The 20661-nt window shown below is 41.7% G+C and overlaps 1 protein-coding gene across 1 annotated transcript in view; it reads right to left on the reverse strand.

Moving 5' to 3' along the window:
• Positions 1–2762: 2762 nt before the first annotated feature.
• The window catches only part of ror2 (receptor tyrosine kinase-like orphan receptor 2), a 51547-nt gene continuing 33648 nt past the window's right edge, over positions 2763–20661 (reverse strand). Inside the window, exons 2-9 of the mRNA XM_037484774.2 lie at positions 12445–12516; positions 10869–11156; positions 9434–9464; positions 7693–7814; positions 7253–7567; positions 6635–6889; positions 6300–6499; positions 2763–5510 (exon numbers count right to left, since the gene is read on the reverse strand). Of these exons, the coding sequence (XP_037340671.1) occupies positions 4053–5510; positions 6300–6499; positions 6635–6889; positions 7253–7567; positions 7693–7814; positions 9434–9464; positions 10869–11156; positions 12445–12516 (2741 nt within the window). The 3' untranslated portion in view covers positions 2763–4052. The remainder of the gene's footprint in view (positions 5511–6299; positions 6500–6634; positions 6890–7252; positions 7568–7692; positions 7815–9433; positions 9465–10868; positions 11157–12444; positions 12517–20661) is intronic.

Genomic DNA, 20661 nt, shown 5'->3' on the forward strand with positions numbered 1-20661 from the left:
TCTCTGTGTCACCTCGTATTTATACCAGGGCTGGCTCTAGACAGGCATGTATGAGGGGGCAGCCACAAATCTTGAGGGGGCATTGTGCTCCAGCACCTTTTACCATGTCTAATTGGGGGATTTAGTTTGAGGGGGCACAACATTTATTTGAGGGGGCCAGGCCCCCTCTTGCCCCTGCCTAGACCCGGCCCTGATTTATACCCCAGTGAAACAGGCAGTCAACACCAGGGGTTCATAACCTTTTTGACCTCCGGGCTCACATATTCAAGTGGCCCCGTATCACATCAGGTGGCGGAAGCAGGACTCAAATGCAGAGTGTGACCAGAGTGTCCTGTCATCACAGGGGATGATGTTTTCTACTTATGCCCAGTAGTATGGGTGCAGGCAGCGTCTTTTCATAGCTTCAACAGTTAAACGTTTTCTGCTCGAGGGCCCCCCTTAAGGTACAGAGATCGAGCCAGAACCGCGCCAGTACCAACTTCCAACAGGAATATTTTGTACTCATCACGAACAAATATATGAATGAGTCTCTGCAACAATATCCACTTATCAGTTTGAAAATACTCAAACACCTCCAACAAGTTATAAAATAAAATATGCAAATCAGTCCCGAAAATGCACACACAGCGATTATGTACATTTCCACAGTGAAGCTAAAAGCTAACAAAGAAAAAAAGACACTGACGCAGTAGCCTAGATGACGCTGAAGAGGAAAATATAACATTTCTCTCAGACAAACCTTGCCAAATCCACAGCAAAAATAGCCACCAAGCATATGAATCATAAATGCTCCTTTCCATTTGACGATTTGAAGGAAATGATGAAATGTTTTTCTTTTAGCAAGACATTTGCTGTGGCAATTGTACGCGCACCACAAAGAATGTCAGTGCTTTAGCGCAGGTTATAGTCTTTTACAGATAATCCTGACTCTCTAGCATCATTTTATACTTCACCCATTTTGGCTTCTGCAGGGCTGGAAGCTGTCACTTTTTTCACGCGGTTTAGTTGGATCCAATAGGATAAGACGATTTGAAAAAGTGGTGGAAAGGCGTGAATCGGCCTACACAAACATTCTAGGATTACTGTCCACACACTGGGGTAGATGTGTTTTTAGCCGTGTATCTCCATGTTTTATCTGTAGGGCTGTGATTTTATTTCAGGCAATTCACAAAATTCAAAAAGCTTTAGTTTATTTATTTATTCAGCAGTAACATATCTCCCCTTTATTCTGATCAAAAGAAACAAAATAGTTACAGATGAATTACACTTTTTCTCATGGTATGCCATTTTTGGAGCAGAGGCCAAAAACAGCCACAGAGTGGAACATGAGAAAAGTCACATGTTTGCCTGCGTCATCATTTTACCTGATTTTACAATTCTAAACATGAAATAATTTTGGAATCAATGTTACTGAACAACTGGGAAGATTTATTTGGGTTGATTTGTATTTGTATGTACTCAGTAGTTTAATAGTACTGTTTTAAGAATGTGGAGCGCTTAGCTGTATATTCTCCAGTTAACATTGCCTTAAGGTGGTATAGGACGCTAGCACCTGCAAATTAGCCGTGCGCTCATTCATTATTGTCAGACAGACGTCTATCGTCATTGGTAACATTGTTTTTCAGTGGGATAGGGTTATTATCAAGGCTGTCAATATCTGTGACCCTAGTTCTGGCCTTCAAAATAGGTTCACCTCCAAATAGCTCCTCCATTTCCTTTTGAGTGTATAACACCATCTTCTGGACGTTTTGTTAAACTATCATTGTTAAGATCCCTGGGGTCTAAGAGACATTTTTCATTGTGATCACTGTGTTGTTATGCCACGTGTTTCCCCCGGATGGTTTATTTCGTCATGTGGTTGTTGTGTTCGGCCATTGTCCGTAAACACCGCCCTCTGCTGCATCCCTGCCTTGTTGTCACTCACCTGTCACCTATCATCTCCCTGATTAGTTTCCCCTGTGTCCCTCCTTGTTGTGTCTTGTTATTCAGTTTGTAAAGGATCTATGCCTGAACCTGCATGTTTTGAATTCCTGACGACTTAAAGTTTTTTCTGATTTTGGACCCTCTGTATTTTTGCCCTTTTTTGATTTTTTGGTTATGAGAAGGAAAAATACATTTCTACGATTGGATCATTACGTTGAGAAGGCCTAACAATCATCATCTCAATCACTTGCAAAACCCCAGCTAATGCATGGGATTCAACATTATCCAAACCTATATTTTTTTTGTAACTATTAATATCATTGCACACAGTGTAAAGCCATCAGCAATATAGCAATATCTTGAAACTATATAGAAATCTTTCCAGAGTAGTGTTGACCAGTAAGAATTAACTTGTGTTTTGGTGGCGATCGCCGGAAAAAAGGACTGAAAGAGTGTTACGCCAGGGCAATCATAGCTTTTTATTTTAGGGAGCATTGACGTTAGGCAGAGAAGTTGTATACTAGACAAGTCGTTTAAATGGAAGATCTATGTAAAGTAAGTTTCATCACCACTGGATGGAATTTTGATAAGAACTTAAGCAATTTATAATGTGTTGTATACCTTTATAACCTAAGATAAGTCTTGGCCATGAAATTATAAAGAGAAGAGGATACAACTTGGAGAAGGCATCCCTTTGTTAGTGATTGGTCTCGCCCCTATCATGTGATCTTTTTCTGAAAGACAGCTTAGAACATCAGCCACGGCTAGCAGTGCTTAATTTCAGTATAGATAACGGCAGTGTCTCTGACCTTGTTCACTCGGCCGGCAGCCATTTTCCAGGTTCAGTTGCGTCATCAACCCCTTTGGTTCCGGTACCAGTACATGCACGCCCACTGTACGTCATGTAATATGTGTTTCAGGCGTGCTAATATGAGCAGACATCTCACTTAAATGCTTGTGGTATTGGTTCAAAATGCTGTTTTAAAACTAAAACATAGTAAGGATGTAGAAAAGTCCATCTTTAGACAGAACGTAGGGTTACAATTGCTGCACCATGTGGCCAGAATTCAATCGTCTGCCAACAACCACATTCAATGATGATTGCAAAAAAAGCACAGAATGTGATTTACATTATTATTAGTATATTATTATTATTAGTATCTGTATTTCTTCACTACAGCATATTTTTTGGCCTAATTTATCTTGACTGCGCAGTGTTTATTATACTAATGATAACATTTAATCAAGTGAAAAGACCTGATACACCATTTTGTTAAAATTACTTTATTGCATGCTCCATAGATGAATGTAAACATTATATGGTAAGCAAAAATGTACCTAAACAAAGCAAACATGTGGTGGAAATGAAATTGTACTAATAACAATAATAATCTTCATGTAAAAACTAAACATAAAATGTAAAAGTATATAATTACAAATCTGCACAATTTGGTTTTCACTGTTACAAGTATGTACCTCGTGGGGTTTAAACTTCATCGATGGCCTGAAAAGAAGAGAATTCTTGATTCTCAGTCTTGTGAGTCAGTGAGTATAATTATTAACAAAGTTTCTTTTAAAACTCCTACAATGTATCTATTCATTCAACATTTTGTCAATTGATGATTGTGGCTCTATACAATCAACAAGGTAAAAAAAAGAAGTAATTAAGCTGTGAAGATGTGGAGAATCAGTACAACGCCAGTACATACATCCTGATTCAGCTCTGGTGGAAAGCCTTCTGCTATGGTTGTGTGAGATGTCCCTCAGAAGAAGGTGAGGGACATCTCACTTTTGCATAACAAGCTTTCTGGCAAATAAAAGGAATACCATCAAGGCAACCCCTATAGTATTTTTTGTTCCACAACAGCAAGAACATAAATCGCTGTATAAATGGCAACATTACAAAAAGGTTTACAAATGATTGCATGATTCGTTTTGCTCAATTATAAAAGTTATTGACGTGCAACACACGTGACATTCAAAACTGTGTCAGCACTATCTAAAAAAACTCAAAGAAAACATTCAGTCATTGTTCTACAACATTTCTCTATTCACTTTATGCTGCATATTACATTTTGGCAAGCACAGCTCACAGAAATAATTCAGGTCTTCTTGAAACAGAACCACACTTATGTGTCTGACAAGTGGATACCCAGTTCATCAGTTTCCAGAGGGTCATTGTCCCCTAGCAATTCTGTTTCATGCACTAACATGTCCATGTTTTGGTCTTGCCCATCCTTGGCCGGCCTGTCAGCCAAGTCCTCATCATTGGTCTTGGAGTCCTCATTTAGCAAAGCTGCTCGATCGATGACAGACATGTTGGAAGGGGCAGTGGTGACATAGCCTGTAGATGTGGATCCACTACCACTATGGTGAGAACCAGCTTTGGCAACCATTTGTGGTAGATGGTGCATCTGCTGGTGGGGAATTTGCATGGGTATTTGCATGGGGTAACAGTTCTGCATGTATGGGTAAGCTTGCATGGGGTGATATCCGTTGACAGGAATGTAGAGCTGCTGGGGAACCATTTGCCGATGCATTTGTCCCTTCATGGGAATGAATTGGGGCTGATGGAAGGGCAAACTCTTTTTAGGGCTGGTGTAACGAGATGCATTGGCCGTGCTAATGCTGATGTTACTAACAGGGCTGGTGCTAAGGGAGCTGGTCTGGGTAGTGTTGCTGGTGCCAGAGGTCTGAGCGGGGCTGGTATACCTGGAGAGGCTTTCCCAAGAGCACAGGCGTGTGTGGATGTCCTTGAAGCGAGGCCTTCTTGCTTGGAATTCACTCCAACACTCTAGCATGAGGGTGTAAATCCAGGCTGGGCAGTCATCAGGACAAGACAGTAGCTGATGGCTGCGCAACATCTCAATCACATCCTGGTTGGAGTAGCCACAATATGGCTGCAGACCGTAACTGAAAGTCTCCCATAGCAAGACACTATAGGACCAGATGTCGGAGTCAGTGGAGAATTTTCCATACATAATAGCTTCTGGGGACATCCACCGAATGGGCAAAGGGTTTGTGCCTGTTAGATTGTAGTAATCAGCAGAGTAGACGTCTCTGAACAGGCCCAGATCCAGAATCTTGATGCTGAGCTTGTCATAGACCAGAATGTTTCGGGCAGCAAGGTCTTTATGAACTACTTGCTGGCTGGAGAGGTACTCCATTCCGGATGCAATCTGGGTGATAACATGAAGAAAGTCGGCCTGCTCCAGTGTGGATTTGACTGTCTTGTCATCATCTGAGCTGCCAACATCGGAGTTGGGGGAGCGCATCACCAGATACTCGTGGAGGTCACCAAGGCTGGAGTAAGTGAATATCATGCTCATTGGCTGCTCTTTGGTGACCAGACCCAGCAAACAAACTATATACTGGTGTTGTAAGTTAACACGGAGCATGGCTTCATGACGAAATTCCTCACAGAGAGAGGCATCAACCTTGTCCTTTAATGTTTTGATGGCCACTACCTGTGTCTGCTCTCCAGGTGCGGTGCCATACATGTGGCCCTTGTAAACCTTGCCAAACCGATCCTCGCCAAGCTCCTCCATAAACCGCACTGCTGACATGTTGATCTCCCGCAGCTTGGCCTGCAGCCACAAACCAATAAATACAAGTACATGTCATCAGAGTAAATGGCAACAATAAAACATAATGGAAGGCTTTAGCACTAGAACGCAACAGTTAATAATTCAGTTGAATGATGGTCACTCTTTTACATTACTGGGTCTGCAGAGCAAAACCAGCACTGCCTTAGATAAATGGTTTTGGCAAAACAATACACAGTGACCCTAACCCTGGGATACTGGGGTCAGATCAGCCTCAATAATTGCAAATGCACCCAGACACAAATGCAAAGAGGAAGATTCACAAATACACACAGAATAATTCACAAATGTATTTGACTTACAAACGCACACAGAAGGATTTACAAATACATTTCAATTCACACAGAAATAAATTAGGATTTATATTTGCGGATGTGTATGCATTTAATTGCACTGTGTTCATTTTGTGGCTCACTTCACATTTGTGTGTGGGTTTTTTGAGACTCTTGCGTCGCAGATCCACAAATGTGTTTTTTTCATTGCATTTGAGAGTCGTTCTGTGTGCATTTGCAATTATTGAGACTGATCTGAACCCATATAGTTCAGCATTGGTGAATACTATTTTAGCCCAATTTCTAAGTTTGAATCAAGCTTAAAATTCATTATTTTGAACAAGTGGTGGCGCAAGTTCCTAATTGTAAATATGCCTTATTCTTAATGAAGGAGGCGTTTTTTCTAATACACTGCTAATGTTGTTTTGAACACGACCAGAAAGAATTTAAATGAAGTGCCAGTGTCAATGAGCCTCTTTACTTCTTGTGTGTGTATTACCTGGTGTTTTTGCTGATTTAGGAGAGACAGTTCCATGTCCTGGCAAGGGGAGCTGCTTTGCCGTAGTGGTGTGTCAGTTGATTCCTTTTGCTTATTGCGACACATGCAGACCAGAAAGAAGAGGCACGCGATGACCAAAGGGATGGATATGGCAGGGATCAGAATGAAGAGAATCTCATTCCTGGGGTTCTCTGGGAGCTCTGCAGTTAGTAATACAAATGAGGTAGCAAGTTATTTTTCTTTGAACACTACAGCATTCTCAAAAAACACTCATTATGTGAGCTAACCTAAAAATGATGATCTATTAAGGATATTATTATTGCACTAGTACTTACTGCAGGGCTGGATGTCACACAGGTCCATCCTGACCTTATGGTCCAGCGTGAAGCACCATGGCGCCTGCATCTGGCCCCCTGGGTTACGACAGAAGTTATGACTTCCCCAGAGCTCGGGGTAGTCTCTGGACAGGTGGTGACTGTGAGGGTACTGTGAGCTCCATGGCTGGCAATGGTGACCTGACATAGTAATGCTGACTGTGCCCCTGTAGTCAGCCCCACTTCCATTGTAGCAGCTGTGGTCTGTGGACGAATCTTTGGGAGAGACAGTGACTCAGTGTGGACGTTCCTTCTTGCAACACAAAATTGACCTATATTTTAAACTGTGTCTTAGCTGATTCAGAGAGTGGCAGTGCTATAGTGTGTAGCATAGCAACACATTAAGAGAACTGTTAAATGGGTCCAGTTAAGATGTTGTTAAAATGTTAGAACTGTCATATCCTGTTCATTTTTTTTGTTCACTTTATGACACTTAACATTGCAAAGAAAAAACTTCCTAAAATTACTTTGACTGGAACCCTTACTACCTAATATTTTAGGAAAGCTGTATGTTAGTGTAACTGAAATGAAAGGTGCTTTTACATCAATTTGTGTGTGCATGCCACAGCATCCACCTACATGGACCCAGTTTCTCTGCCGGCACTCCTATCCTCATACAGGAAGCAGCATCGGCCGTGCCCGGCCGCGGCAGCAGGTGGCAGCTGGGGAGTTCTAGCTGCATGAGAATCATGGGATTGGATCGGGCAATGTTGTACTCGGCGTGGCACAGGTCGTTCTCCAGGGCCTCGCACTCATCTCGACAGAGCTGGCGCCGCCGAGGGGCTCGGGTGACCTCGTCACAGAGCGGGAAAACGTAGTAACAGAAGGACGGGATGGCAAACCTGGAGCACTGATCTGATAGGTGGGTAGAGGTTCCAATCATAGTGAAGGCAGCTAAGAGGGAGGAAACAGAGACATGTTTGAACTGTGTCCTGCATGTTTTTTGGAATGTCAGATATCTTTGGTTGTTAGAATTATACCCCCCTATTTCTTGATAACAGTGCAATACATCAGCTGACCTGTGATTCTGTTTTCACTTTCCCCCTGCATCTGCAGGGACTCAACATAAATGCTTTGGTTGCCAATGAAGCGAGCACAGGCAATGCCTCTGTATGGCTGGCAGAAACCCTTTTCACGCCACCTGAAGACAAAAATAAATCAAGAAAGCACTTTATTTTATAACTTACTTATAATAAGCCTGAATTGAGGAGATAACACTTGTATTTGTATATTCCAGTACTGAGTGATCCAGTTCTCAGTACTACTGAGTACAACCATATTGCTTAAAAACAACAACGATCAGAATATGCAACAAAATGGCTCTAATGTGCCAGCTATAATCTGCCTTACTTTTTGGCTGAATGTAGGCTCCCATACAGTTAACATCAGCTGTCTTTGAACACAAGACAAAAACCCTCTCGACATTAAATTTATTGTTTTCCTGCAAGTGGCGATGGAGGACATGTGGTTAGTTAAATCTAAATAAGAGTTAAGATTGTGACATTTCATCTTTTCGGATTGTTGGAAATCTGATCTGGCACACTAGAAAAGAGCACAGAGTCACAGAAAAGTGTAATTATTCAGAGACCATGAACATCTTTCAAGGTAATATGAGAAAATACTTTTTTTAAAGAACTGAGTAACACAGTTATTCCACTGAAAACAGAGTAAAGGCTACATTATTATTGTGTTGAATGCATGAATACTAGAAAAATAAACGCACCGCATTCAAACAGGAAACACTTAACCTGAATAGTAGTCTGAGGATCTGTGTCCATCAATTATCTCAAGTAGACATGTTGGTACTGCTGAAATACACACTGGGTGAATTGTAAAGTAGAAAATGACTTCCTGCACCACTCTGGCCACATGGTCCACACCTCCCCGGGGCTCTTTGCAGACCCCAACCCCCATCAGTAGCTTCTTTGGTGTCCCAGTAGAGAAACCATGCATTGCACAGTCACCCTACAGTCCAAGTCATTTAATGACTGTAGTAGTCAGTGGAGAAGTCATTAAAAAACTTCAGAGCAATATGTAAATCATTGCCATTAATTGTTGCTTGATTATTATTCTAAAATGAAATGAGAAATGTAACACTAGACAAACTAAGTTCTAGCATTAGTTCAGTAAGGAAGACTTTACTTTTAAATGCTTAAGACTGCACCATTCTTTACGAAAGGAAAGGAGGTAACTCCCCAACTTGCCACACTTGCAGCGGATATATTTATTCATTATTCATTAGCATAACTCATTAATATGGCAAGCGTGTTAATAAAGTAATACTTTGAACCTGGTTGTTTTATGTCTACTGCATGACTCAGCACTGTAACAACACATGAAGGCATCTCCAATGCTTCCATGTAGTCCATCTTCAGAGAAATGGTAGTTTGGCCGCTGCACACTGACATGTCAGTAGTTTTCTTTTCCTACTTCATCATGACTTTTCCAAACTCATCTTTCCATGACCGTGTGACTTTTTTCACACAGGTCAAGGAATAGTGGTTTAAGAATTAAGTTTTAATATTCAAATCTAGCCTCTAATTAGAATTATTGCTGCTGTCTGTAATACTGCATCTGGGTCTGTACACACGGGTCTGTACACACACACACACACACACACACACACACACACACACACACACACACACACACACACACACACACACACACACACACACACACACACACACACACACACACACACACACACACACACACACACACACACACACACACACACACACACCAGTGTTCACTTACGGTTCATCTGGGCTTTGTGTGGGCATCTGTCCTGTAAAACCAAAATAAAATATTAAGTATTAAGTAGTATTAAAGAGGGAACTTTTTACAAGTAGCATTTTCCATGCATGTTTTTAACGGAACAAGACACATATAAAAGTATATTATGTATCATTTTAAGATTGAAACAAAAATAATCACTCTTAAATATCAGTTTTGTATTTTTTTTTTTAGGTAAAGCCTTCCAATCAATTTCAGGCAACACCCAAGTTCAACTTTTCCGCCAAGCCCCCCATTGATTAAATAGGAACATTGAAGGCCCCCAAAAATAGATTATACCTTCTTTATTGTGAATGAAATGAATTAACTGTAGGCTACTTCATAGGAAGCGAGTATTTCTTTCACAGCTTTTACAAAGTGACTCTGCTGGGCAAGACTGTTTCCAAATGTCTTTTTCTTTAAACTCAAGGTGCTTGTTCACACGATAAGGGTGGAGGGTCTCATCAGATTAGTGGGCTTCATACTGTCCGCCATTATTTGAAGACACTCCACACACTACTTTGCAGTCAAATATTTAACACTTATTTCAACACTTTGAACACAATTTTTGTTTAGTATAATCCACAGTACAATATATACATATTTAGTGTAATGTAATATAGTAGCAGTGTCCCCTCAGCGGATACATCCCCCTGCAATCCTGTATGAAGGAAAAACTGCTATGAAGATGTCATATATCATAGAGGCATGTCCCTCAATCCTGTACCTGTCCATGCTTGATCTGCCCTGATGCTTTGCCCCGCTCTGTGTCATTTGCACTTTTTTGTTAACAAAAGGTGTATTTTTATTAGAATGTGAAAAAATATATCCTAAATAAAACTGATTCTAATTCGATATATTATGATGAAATAAAAAGTTCTTTGTTCTTTGAAAGAGCGTACTTGCATTATTGTGCAATATATTCTGTTATTGTCATTATGTAGTCACAATAATATCATTTATGGCAATTAATTTTGGTGCACTATATCGCACAACAGAAATTAGTTGACGTGATAGCCCTAAATATTACAGTAAAAGACAAAATGCAGTACGTTATATCTTTAAAGGTCATTACCATAGACTGAAAGGAGGTGACCATATAGGCATTGAACTCTATGCCTAACCAGAGATTTATTGATACCATAAAGTAATATTTACAATATTTACCATAAGATACCATAAGAGAAAAACAAATCGCTATAATAAAAAAAACAACGTTTACGGCTGGAGTAGTCATCTTCTCATAGACTTCTTAAGGACCATGGTGATGTCCCCTGGTGGGCACTAGAGAGAATAAATGTCTTAAGAGACTGCTTGAATTAAATTTAGAGGTCATTACGGAGAAGAACATTCATGGAAACACGCTGTCGCTCTGCACAATCTATGTTTCCCTTGGAATTATAAATGTGAAGCATACCTAGTTTGACGTAGAGGACGCCTGTGGCAGATATGACCTTCAGTGAGTTGGAGGCAACACACTGATAATAGCCCGTGTCTGTCGTGTCCAGGTCCTGGATGCGGAGCTTGGATCCTGCCTCTGTTTTACGGATGGTTATGCGACCCTGCTCCTGGACTACGGGGGCATCGTTTTTCAACCAGCGAATGGAGGGTCGTGGGTTCCCTGTCACCTTACAGTGCAGCGTGGCCGTCTGGCCCTGGAAGTGGGTGATGTTGTTGACTGGCCCTTGGAACTCCAGGAAATAACCTTGAGGAGCAGGATGAGGATGTGTGAAAGTAAGCATTACAACTGAGAAAATAGCAATAACATGTGGTCCGGACATTCATGGAGCGCAGCATCAGCTACTTCAATGATGATTCACAATCATCGGCGCTTCCTTCAGCAAAGTCCAAAGTACAGCACAGCCATTATGACCTGACATTGACACTTGACACTTTGCTGAAGTGATCATGCTTCACTCTTACTCCTACTTAGTTAAAGATGGATTCTCCAGTACGGCGGGCCGTAACGGCGGTTATTAACGTGTCATGATGACATCATCCATGAAGCCAGACCGCTCGGTCACTGTGGGGCAGCGGTGGTTCTTGTCACCGATATGGACCGCGACGACTATTTAACGCTTCGGTTAGTGCCAAAGCCTTTTCATGTCATTTCAGATGCAATTCATATTAGCTCTTACAAACACATCCATTAGTTCCTGCCCCCTCTGTCAAATTTTAGAACACATTGTGGCCCGCGAGTCAAAAGGTTTGTCCCCCCCTGATAGAGACCGATCCTAGGAGGGATATTTAATGGACAACTTAAGTACAAAGCACGGAATATATACAAGACAACGGATTTAAAAAGGAATGATCCAAAAATAAAAACGTGTCTTTGCTTTACTGCTGTTATTAGCAAGCTAACGCTCGCTTGATCATGGGAGATGGTGGCACATGGAGTAGTGTGATGCGCTGCGAGACGCAAGGTTGGTGGTTCGAATCCCGGCTGCTCCATGTGCCAATCTTAGTCTCAGAGACTGCTCGGTTCAGCCTATGCGGTTGTTGGAGAACCGAGCCCAGGTCTACCACAAAGGCTGCTGAAGCCTGAGGGCTACAGCCTAGGCAATTGAGACACAGCTTTTGTCCCCCAAAGCTGATGAGACATTCAATTCAATTCATTTTTTTTTGTATAGCACAAAATCGCAAATTACAAATTTACAGACTGTAAAGAGGGCCACCATCAGATAGAATCACCATCCACAGAGGCTTCTCATGCAGATAGGAAAAGCACATATTCAGCTAAGATATTATATTTTACCAATATTACTGGATACATTCATTGATTCCACAAATATTGACAGTTTATTATAATTATTGGTCAATTTGGGCCACGGCCCAGTGACCTCTATTGTCAGCCACCACGGGTGTCATCAAAGACCCACGTAGGGATGTAAACACCGGCTAAAGCTGAATGGGCTTTGTATGAATTAAATGTATGAGATTCAACATATAAATGATAGCGCTTTAATAAAAACAAAGATAAATATTGATCTTACCTTCAGCTGTGGGTGCAGCTCCACTTTGAGATTCAGCCACACCATCTGCATCCACTGACAGACCCTGATTCGCTGTGAAAAAATAGCCACAAAGAGGATACAAGAGTTAAAACTAAAGCCCAACGTGGTCCCAAGAGGCTGCAAAGTCTATTGAAAAATATGTCTTGGACAAGTGGAACTACATTGGGAATAATTTCTAGAAGATTGGCAGCACATCTGCAGTTTATTCTGAGGGCGGAGCTTGAAAAGGTCACGGGCCATTTACTGTAAATCCTAGTTCATGCTTCTGCGTTTTCAAAAAAACGTAAATAGGACCACTGATACAACCCGTCATTGGCGGACTTAAAGGACCGGTGGATGGCACCTTATAGTGGATGTAGATCTCCACAAAAGTCAGATTGCCGGTCGAGGGGTGAACAAAGTAAAGTGGAGAAAAACACGGGACAAATATGTCCGCGAAAAAAGGCAAACAAACCAATGACTTCCACACACAAAGACGTCAGTCTGTAGGTTTTCAGCATTAAAAAAAGGTTTTTCCACCTAGTGTTCTGGCGGTGAATTGCTCCGCAACACACGCAAGCCTTTTAAAACCATGAATTGAAACGAGTCAGTCGACACAAGACGCAAACCCCGACGCAGAAGCATGTTCCAGCCTTAAGAGTTCATGCTCTCAGTGGAAACGTTCAGACCATGCCGCGAGAGGTTACACAGTCCAACCAAACAAAACTTCTCTGGATTGCAGAGTGTCAAGGAGATCGACAGTGGCTGACATGAACACGCTGATGGTCTATCAAGATCCAGTGGTTAGTTTGTCCCTCCTGGGCTACTGTAGAAAAACTGTGGTGGAACATAAGGGACTCCGCGACGAGGACCTGCTTTTTCATGAACAAGGATCATCTAAAGCTAAAAAAGACTGAAGCTGAAGAAAACATACTGGAAATAAGGACTAATATATTTCATCTCCATAAATGGATGCTCAGCATTATTGATGATCTTTTATCGACTAATACAGCCCCATCCGATTGTTAAGTTGATCACTAGGCCGAATACACAAATGATCCATTTCTTTCATTAAAAACTTGTAATGGATACTCTGGCTGTTCCGTTTGAATCTCCCTGGGAGTTAATCAAGATCAGGCCCATGTGAGAAGACACAACGCTCGGCTTTTGGCTCGACTCGACTTAGCATTGGCCTCTGCCTTCCCTGGGATACAGAGCATGTGCTTGACAGATGTGGCCAGTCAGAAGGAAATTGGTGGTGCTGAGGTTTTGCAGTGAACAAAACCATACAGCATTCCTTTCAGAAGTCACCATTACCAAAGATTGGAACCTCCTTCATTATGAGACAGAAAGATTGTTTTGCTTTATATCTCTGCATGCAAATGCTGGATTTTTATTCACCCAAGATGCGTCAAGTCCTTTGAGATATTAAACGGCTCCTTGCAAATGTCTTTCAAACATCGCACTACAAGGATGAAGTATGCAAGTGTCGAAACAAACACTTGTGTGTTTGATCTTTTCCCACTCAGCCCACTGTTCACATCTGTTCCAGAACTAAAAACTTTATGGAAACAACAAACAGGGTTAATTTTTAGAAAGAACCTACAAGTTTTGTGTTCTCGATAAACTGGTTCTTTGACAGACTACATGATTTCATGTAATTTTCATAAAGTTAAGGGAACAACAGACACAGGCTTAAACCCTGTTTCTGTTTTTGATTCTGTTCCAGCCCAGGTCCATAAAAGACTCTACTAAGCTCTTAGGCTTAAGAGCCATCAATCTAAATTTTATCCTTAGAACTTTTCACAAGGTCTAAACTATTCTGAAACTATCCTCTGAAAGTATAAACTATAGCTTTGAGCGTTTTAACTTCAAACTATGAACAATATCTGCTGTCATTCTCGTAAGGAAATAAGAGTCACGTGTCTGCAGCTCAATGTGGCCTAGGTAATGACAAACAACACAGAAGGAACAACACTACTACCTTGATTCAATACTTGAGGGGGGACAGTGCGATGGTTTTCGTGGACGCACGCTCTGTTTGCACTGGTCATGAGTCAAAGTTGTATTCTCTCTAGTGACCACCAGGGTGCAACTTCTCTGGTCCCATAGAAGTCTATGAGAAAATGACTACTTCTCTCCTTAATTATTCCCCCAGTATACATTGTTTATGGTTTCAAGCTCTAGCTTCAAGTCTTCTTTAATACAGCATGATGTTCATTTTGTAAATTATGGTCCATTTAGAGTCAAATCGACCATAAAGCAGGGTAGGGCAGGGCTACACACTGATTACAGGTAGGGCTCTGTAGCTTCAAACTAACCCATACCCTTATATTTTGTGAGAGCCTCCTAGAGCTGCAAAGATTAGTCGACAAAATTGCACGTTGATTGTGAAATATTGCCGACGCAGATTTATTGTGAATGCATCTGTAAAACAGAATTGGGGCCCAAGGTCAAAAAGCTTAAGAACCGCTGGTTTAAGACATTCAAAGACAAACTGTCTCCGCTGTTAAATCTTTTAATTTGACATTACAAAAAGGCCGATTACCTCCAACATGGACAGAAGCAATAATAACCGTCATATCTAAACCGGGAAAAAGAGAGGGAATTATGCGGAAATAATCATCCAATATCGTTATTAAATTTGGATTACAAGTTAAATGCATCTATAATTGCTAGACGATTACACGCCGTTACACGGTATTGAATCGACGAGGACCAAACATTTGTGAGCGGCAACAGACAACATGAGGCGGATACTGCACATTATAGACTAGGCCAAAAAAAAGAAAAGAGTCTATTCTGGTTAGCGTAGAGGCCGAAAAGGCGCTTGACAGGGTGAATTGGACTTTCCTATTGACGGTGTTAGAAATTTGGATTCAAATTCGCTCGAAGTGGGCAGTATCTGGCCCGGACCTGAAAGGAGTTTGACACCCCTGATGTAGGGCAAAATATGATTGTATTATTATCGGTTAATCCTAAGATATACATAGCTGGACCACCCTAACATTGGATTTTAGCTCAAGGATTGAATTAACAAGAATGAATGTATTATCCATTACTTTTACCTCAAACACAATTCATATTATGGGGCACGATGATATCCAAGTTCATATAGGGGGGGGAAGGCCAAGAGTGAGATTCAGAACTCTCCAGCTAAAGATGGAGAGGGGGGGGTCGGAGTCTGCCGAACTTGAAACAATACTTCCACGTGGCCCAGCTGAGATATGTACATTGGTGAAAATGATGGTGATTATGAAGCAAAATGGAAATAAATGGAAAAATGATTTGGAATGTGTCCAATACAGGGTATTATAGGAGACAGGGAAACATTTATGGTTAGAAATCAAATGGATTCACAAAATGTACCTTGGAATTATGGTTCAAATTACTTAGACATAATAAGGCGGAGATGGACTCAAATTTATTGAAGCGGTGGCTTCTAATAGCAGTTTCAAACCACCTGGGTGCGGTGGGTGATTCGGACAGCGGGCGCATAAGTGCATGGTGCATGCTGGTGGAAGAGGGAAAGATAATGAGTTAACACTTGAAAACGACATAACCCTAATGGGAATTTTACAAATATCTACAGATATGGAATTATTATGGGAAAGTGATTGGACAGGAGCTCTCTCTAGAAGTGAACAAGGTGGTACAAGTAATGATTGATATATATATAAAAGGGAAAAGGGTTAAGACTATAACTACATTTAATAAAGCATTGATGGATGGCAAAAGCACAACAGGGTTTATAAAAGAAAAATGGGAAAAAGAATCGGCGTTGCCCGGGCTTGCACAATGAGCAGCGCACAACTTCACAACAACCGGTAGTTTTTCGCGCGTCATTGACTTAGGAGGCTGTGATTGGAAATCGGGACTGGGCTCTGCCTGACTCTGCCTGACTTTAGTATACATTTTGGCAGTGCTTCTCTTGCAAAGTAGTTGCCACTGGGAAGCTCCTATCTCTGGTCAATCGTTTTCAGGAGCATTTTGAATCCGACTTGTTCAACAGGGACCATATCTTTAGCAATGTGATCATAGTTTCGTGCGGACCCCGGTTCTGACTCCTGGCATGGCTCTGATGACACCTGCTGCTGCTATCATCATTACTTTAAATATGATTCATATTACTGTCATAAACCAACATCTTTCTGCTCTCCCTCCCGAAGAAGCAGAAGCCTCTGTGGATGGTGGTTCTACCTGATGGTGGTTGTCCCTGTGGTGGTCCTGCCGTACACTTGTTCTGCTACTTGCAATTATTTGTATCATTTGTTAGAGGAATTGAATGTATTGTACATCTTTTACATTGTTGATTCTGTACACATGACATCCATTGCAGTCTGTCCATCCCGGGAGAGGGATCCCTCCTCTGATGTTCTCCCTAAGGTTTCTTCCCTTTTTTCCCCATTGAAGGTTTTTTTTTCATATTTTGGGGGAGTTTTCCTTGTGCCGATGTGAGGGTTTCGGGACAGAGGATGTTGCATGTGTACAGACTGTAAAGCCCTCTGAGGCAAATTTGTAATTTGCGATTTTGGGCTATACAAAATAAAATGAATTGAATAGAATTGATAGGACACCGCATTCGTTATAGTACACCACTTGTCACTTTTCTTTTCATAAGGCACACTGCGGGAAAATGAGGTTTGCAGTAAGCTTTGTTTCGGGGCTGGAGCTTGTTCGGGTTGTTTCTGGCGTGCGGCTTCTGTAGCGCGCAGTTTCACACACTCTTCGTATAGCAGTTTGTGCCGTTGTTTTAGGTGGTGAAAAAGATTTGAAGTGCTTACACCCCTGGCTGTAACCTGTTTATGGCACTCCCTACATATAACGTTGTTTTGTTGCTCATCGGATACTTTAAATCCGAACCATCTCCAAATTACTGAGCCACTGCTTTTTTTTTTCTCCTCCGCACAATGCGCAGACGTTGTTGCTTCCTCCATGTTTGTTGAAGAAGTGCCGAGAGCTCCGGGTCGGCAGCTTGCCTTCAGAGCGCAAATTGAAATATATCGATGTATGCGAAATTGTCTAATTCCATATCCCATTTAAAAAATATATCGATATATTAGTTTATACCGATATATCGCCCAGCCCTAATGTGATTCATGAATGGAACATAAAAGTAACTCCTCAAACTCTTTACTCTTTGTTGTATGAAAACAAACTGACTTCTAGGAACCACTAGCCTCCAAGCACGTACGTCTCTTCTACAATCCCAATGAGCCTACCAATTTACCAAGCACCGCACAACATAGTAAAGTTTACCCCTTCAGGGTATAGTAAACTATTTTGTAAGAAAGTGGACAATAAGAAAACCAAGATATACAAGTGAGCAGAACTTCCTAAAGCGTGACTGTGATTGATTACATGTATCCACAGCATTGAGATGTAAGGACAGGGGGATATAGAATGCCTTTCCATCCAAGGCTGAATATGACCGTGGCCTTCTGCCTCCAGCATGAAAGGGCCCTTTGAGAGCTGAGAGGCCAGGCCACAACTCCATCTACTGGGGTTTTGACAGAGGCCCCTCTAGCACACCTCAACACTTTCCTTCCCTCCCCTGTTTAAATTGGTTGTGTGTGTGTGTGTGTGTGTTCTGTTGCCTTTCAGTCATCCAACCTTTGTCACGGTTACTAACCATCCTTTCCCCTTCTACACTTTCCACCCCCACTGAGTCTTTCCTTTAGTTTTTTAGTTTTCTCCTTAAGTGCTAATTTAACCGCACAAAGAGAGCAGATTTTAGTTTTACAAACAATTCTTAAAGCAAAACATGATTGGTTGCGTTGGTGGCTAAGTTAAACCTTAATGTGAGGAAGAAAATAACCGCACGACCAGAGAAGCCTTGATGTATGACGTGTGTGTTATCTCAACTAGACTGAGATGCAGACATTGGAGAGGCCTTAATGCACAACTGGTATGTGTGTGTGTGTGTGTCATAATTGCAATTTTTAAAGTTTTAATTTTTTATAAACAACACGCGGCCATATACATAGAATATTGGGTAAAAAGTGGGGTCTGCATTTGCATTGACCATCCAACCCCCTGGCCTTACAATGTGGCACTATGTTAAACTATAAATGCATAACGAGTCCTGCCAATAGTGCTTGGTCAAGAATATGCGTGACTTCATGTCATAACGAGGTAGACTTAAATAAATGCAACAAACGAAATCAACATTTTACTACTGTAAATGTAGAGAATCCAAGTTGAGCAACACTTAAAAAGAGCAGAGTGAGGAGACAAGCCAACACGTCCAGGCCCCCATTAGTACTAATAAGAGGAAGCCATTGAGAAGTAGCAAGTCAGTCATACCCAACACAAAATATTTCAGCGGAATTCCAACACGCCAAAGAGTAGATGCATGCAGTGGGTACCAAATAGTCCCACTGCAGCCTGTAACACACAGTGGAAACATGGAGTAACTTGTTTTGCGTCCTGACAAAGTTATTGCTCGTTGTAGCTTGTTGAATATCTGCATTGTAAGAAACATTTGGAAAACGTAGAGAAAATGTTTCACTTTCCCCTTTAGCCACATTAGAGTGGCCATGCTTGATTTATGATTATCAGCCACTACGCCAGTCTTTGCTCACTTTTAAGTGCTTTCACTTTGCTTCCTGCTCTAAAGCTATCAGGACAAACAACTGCATTCTATCTGGTGATCTAGCACTTGACCTGATACTGTTTAGAGTCTGTATATATTGCTTTTTTTATTATAGCTGGGGTGGGGAAGGGCGGTAGGGCAACCTGCCTCTACTAGATATCCAATTCAGAGGATGCTGTGTGACTGATGTATAAGTCGGTTTTGTTCTTAAATACAAAATGACTTTCCTGAAATCTCACAAGAAAACTGACTGACTGAAAAGAAGGCGGGATTAACATTTAATACTCTCAATCCTGACTTCGTGTTTCGGATGTTACTTAATCAATGAGAAGGCAGCTTGATGACGATTATATGTATATATTTATTTAACTTATACAGAGGTTAGACAAACAACCCCCACGATGTGGAAAGGATTCATTCTCCTGGGAGCCACTACATTGTCCACTGCATTTTACACTATTTTGTGATACACAATATGTTAGCCCAAGCTGGCACTGAGTCATAGGAAGGGAAGTCTGTGTGTGTCCCTAGTATTTCAACTACATCTGGATGTTTTTCTATTTGGGCAGCACAGGCAATAACACCTCTGTCTAGTCATTGTTCAACTGCCTCATGCTAGAACACTAATACTGCTCTCTATAACTTTAAAACCACTCTGTGTTAACAACGTAACAGTTAACAGTGCTGACCTTGCTCCATGAACATCCAGACGCCGGCCCAGCATAAGTATCTTAAAGATGTACGGATCAGTATCTCAAATCAACTTGGCAGACTGTACATGCTCTCTTCACACTGTTAGGCTCTGCAGCGCCTTCTAAGTGAGAAGGGGATGTATTTTCTTGATGTTGTAGAGCATTGTAGAGCAGAGGTCATTAACTGGCAGACCGCAGTCCGAATCCTTCCAGACCTTTGCTTCTAGAAGTTTTCTCTAACTGGAGCTCTTCACATTTTAGTTGAAGACCCGTGTTGTAGAGCGTGTATCTACAGGATCTTATTGTTGCTGTTATCTTAGGAGTCAGAGAGAGTTGGCTGTCGAGTGTTACACAGATGTTCCTTGCAGTCAAAGTCGGGGTTGCCAAAGTTAACAGTCAGGTCCTTGATAGAAGAACCTTCCCAGAAGGAGAAGTAGTTCAGTCTTGTCGTGGTTGATTTTCAAACGGTAAGCGGAAATCCACAGAGAGATCTGTGCTGCCACCTGAGTGTCCGAGTGAGGGAAGGAGAGAATTAGTTTGGTGTCATCGGCATAGCTGTGGTAGGAGAAGCAATGAGAGTGAATGATAGAGCCTGGACCCAGGAAGGAACCCTGGGGAACTCCGGTTGTAAGAGGGCAAGTGTCCGACACAGATCCTCTCCAAGTCACCCGGTCGGTGTGGCCGTCAAGGTAGGATGAGAGAAGGGAGAGAGCAGAGCCTGGAGGCACCAAATTCCTGAAGGGAGGAAATAAGAATCTGGTGGTTTGCTGTGTCAAATGCACCAGAAGGATGAGGATAGAGGAGAGAGAAGCAGCTCTAGCAGTGTGGAGTTGCTCTGCATAGAAAGGAGGGTAGTCTCTATGGAATGGTCTGCCTTGAAGCCTAATCGTTGAGGGTCAGTTTTGGACCAAAAAGGAAAAAAGAGGAACC

This window comes from Pungitius pungitius, chromosome 18 (genome assembly GCF_949316345.1).
Source record: "Pungitius pungitius chromosome 18, fPunPun2.1, whole genome shotgun sequence".
Classification (NCBI taxonomy): domain Eukaryota; kingdom Metazoa; phylum Chordata; class Actinopteri; order Perciformes; family Gasterosteidae; genus Pungitius; species Pungitius pungitius.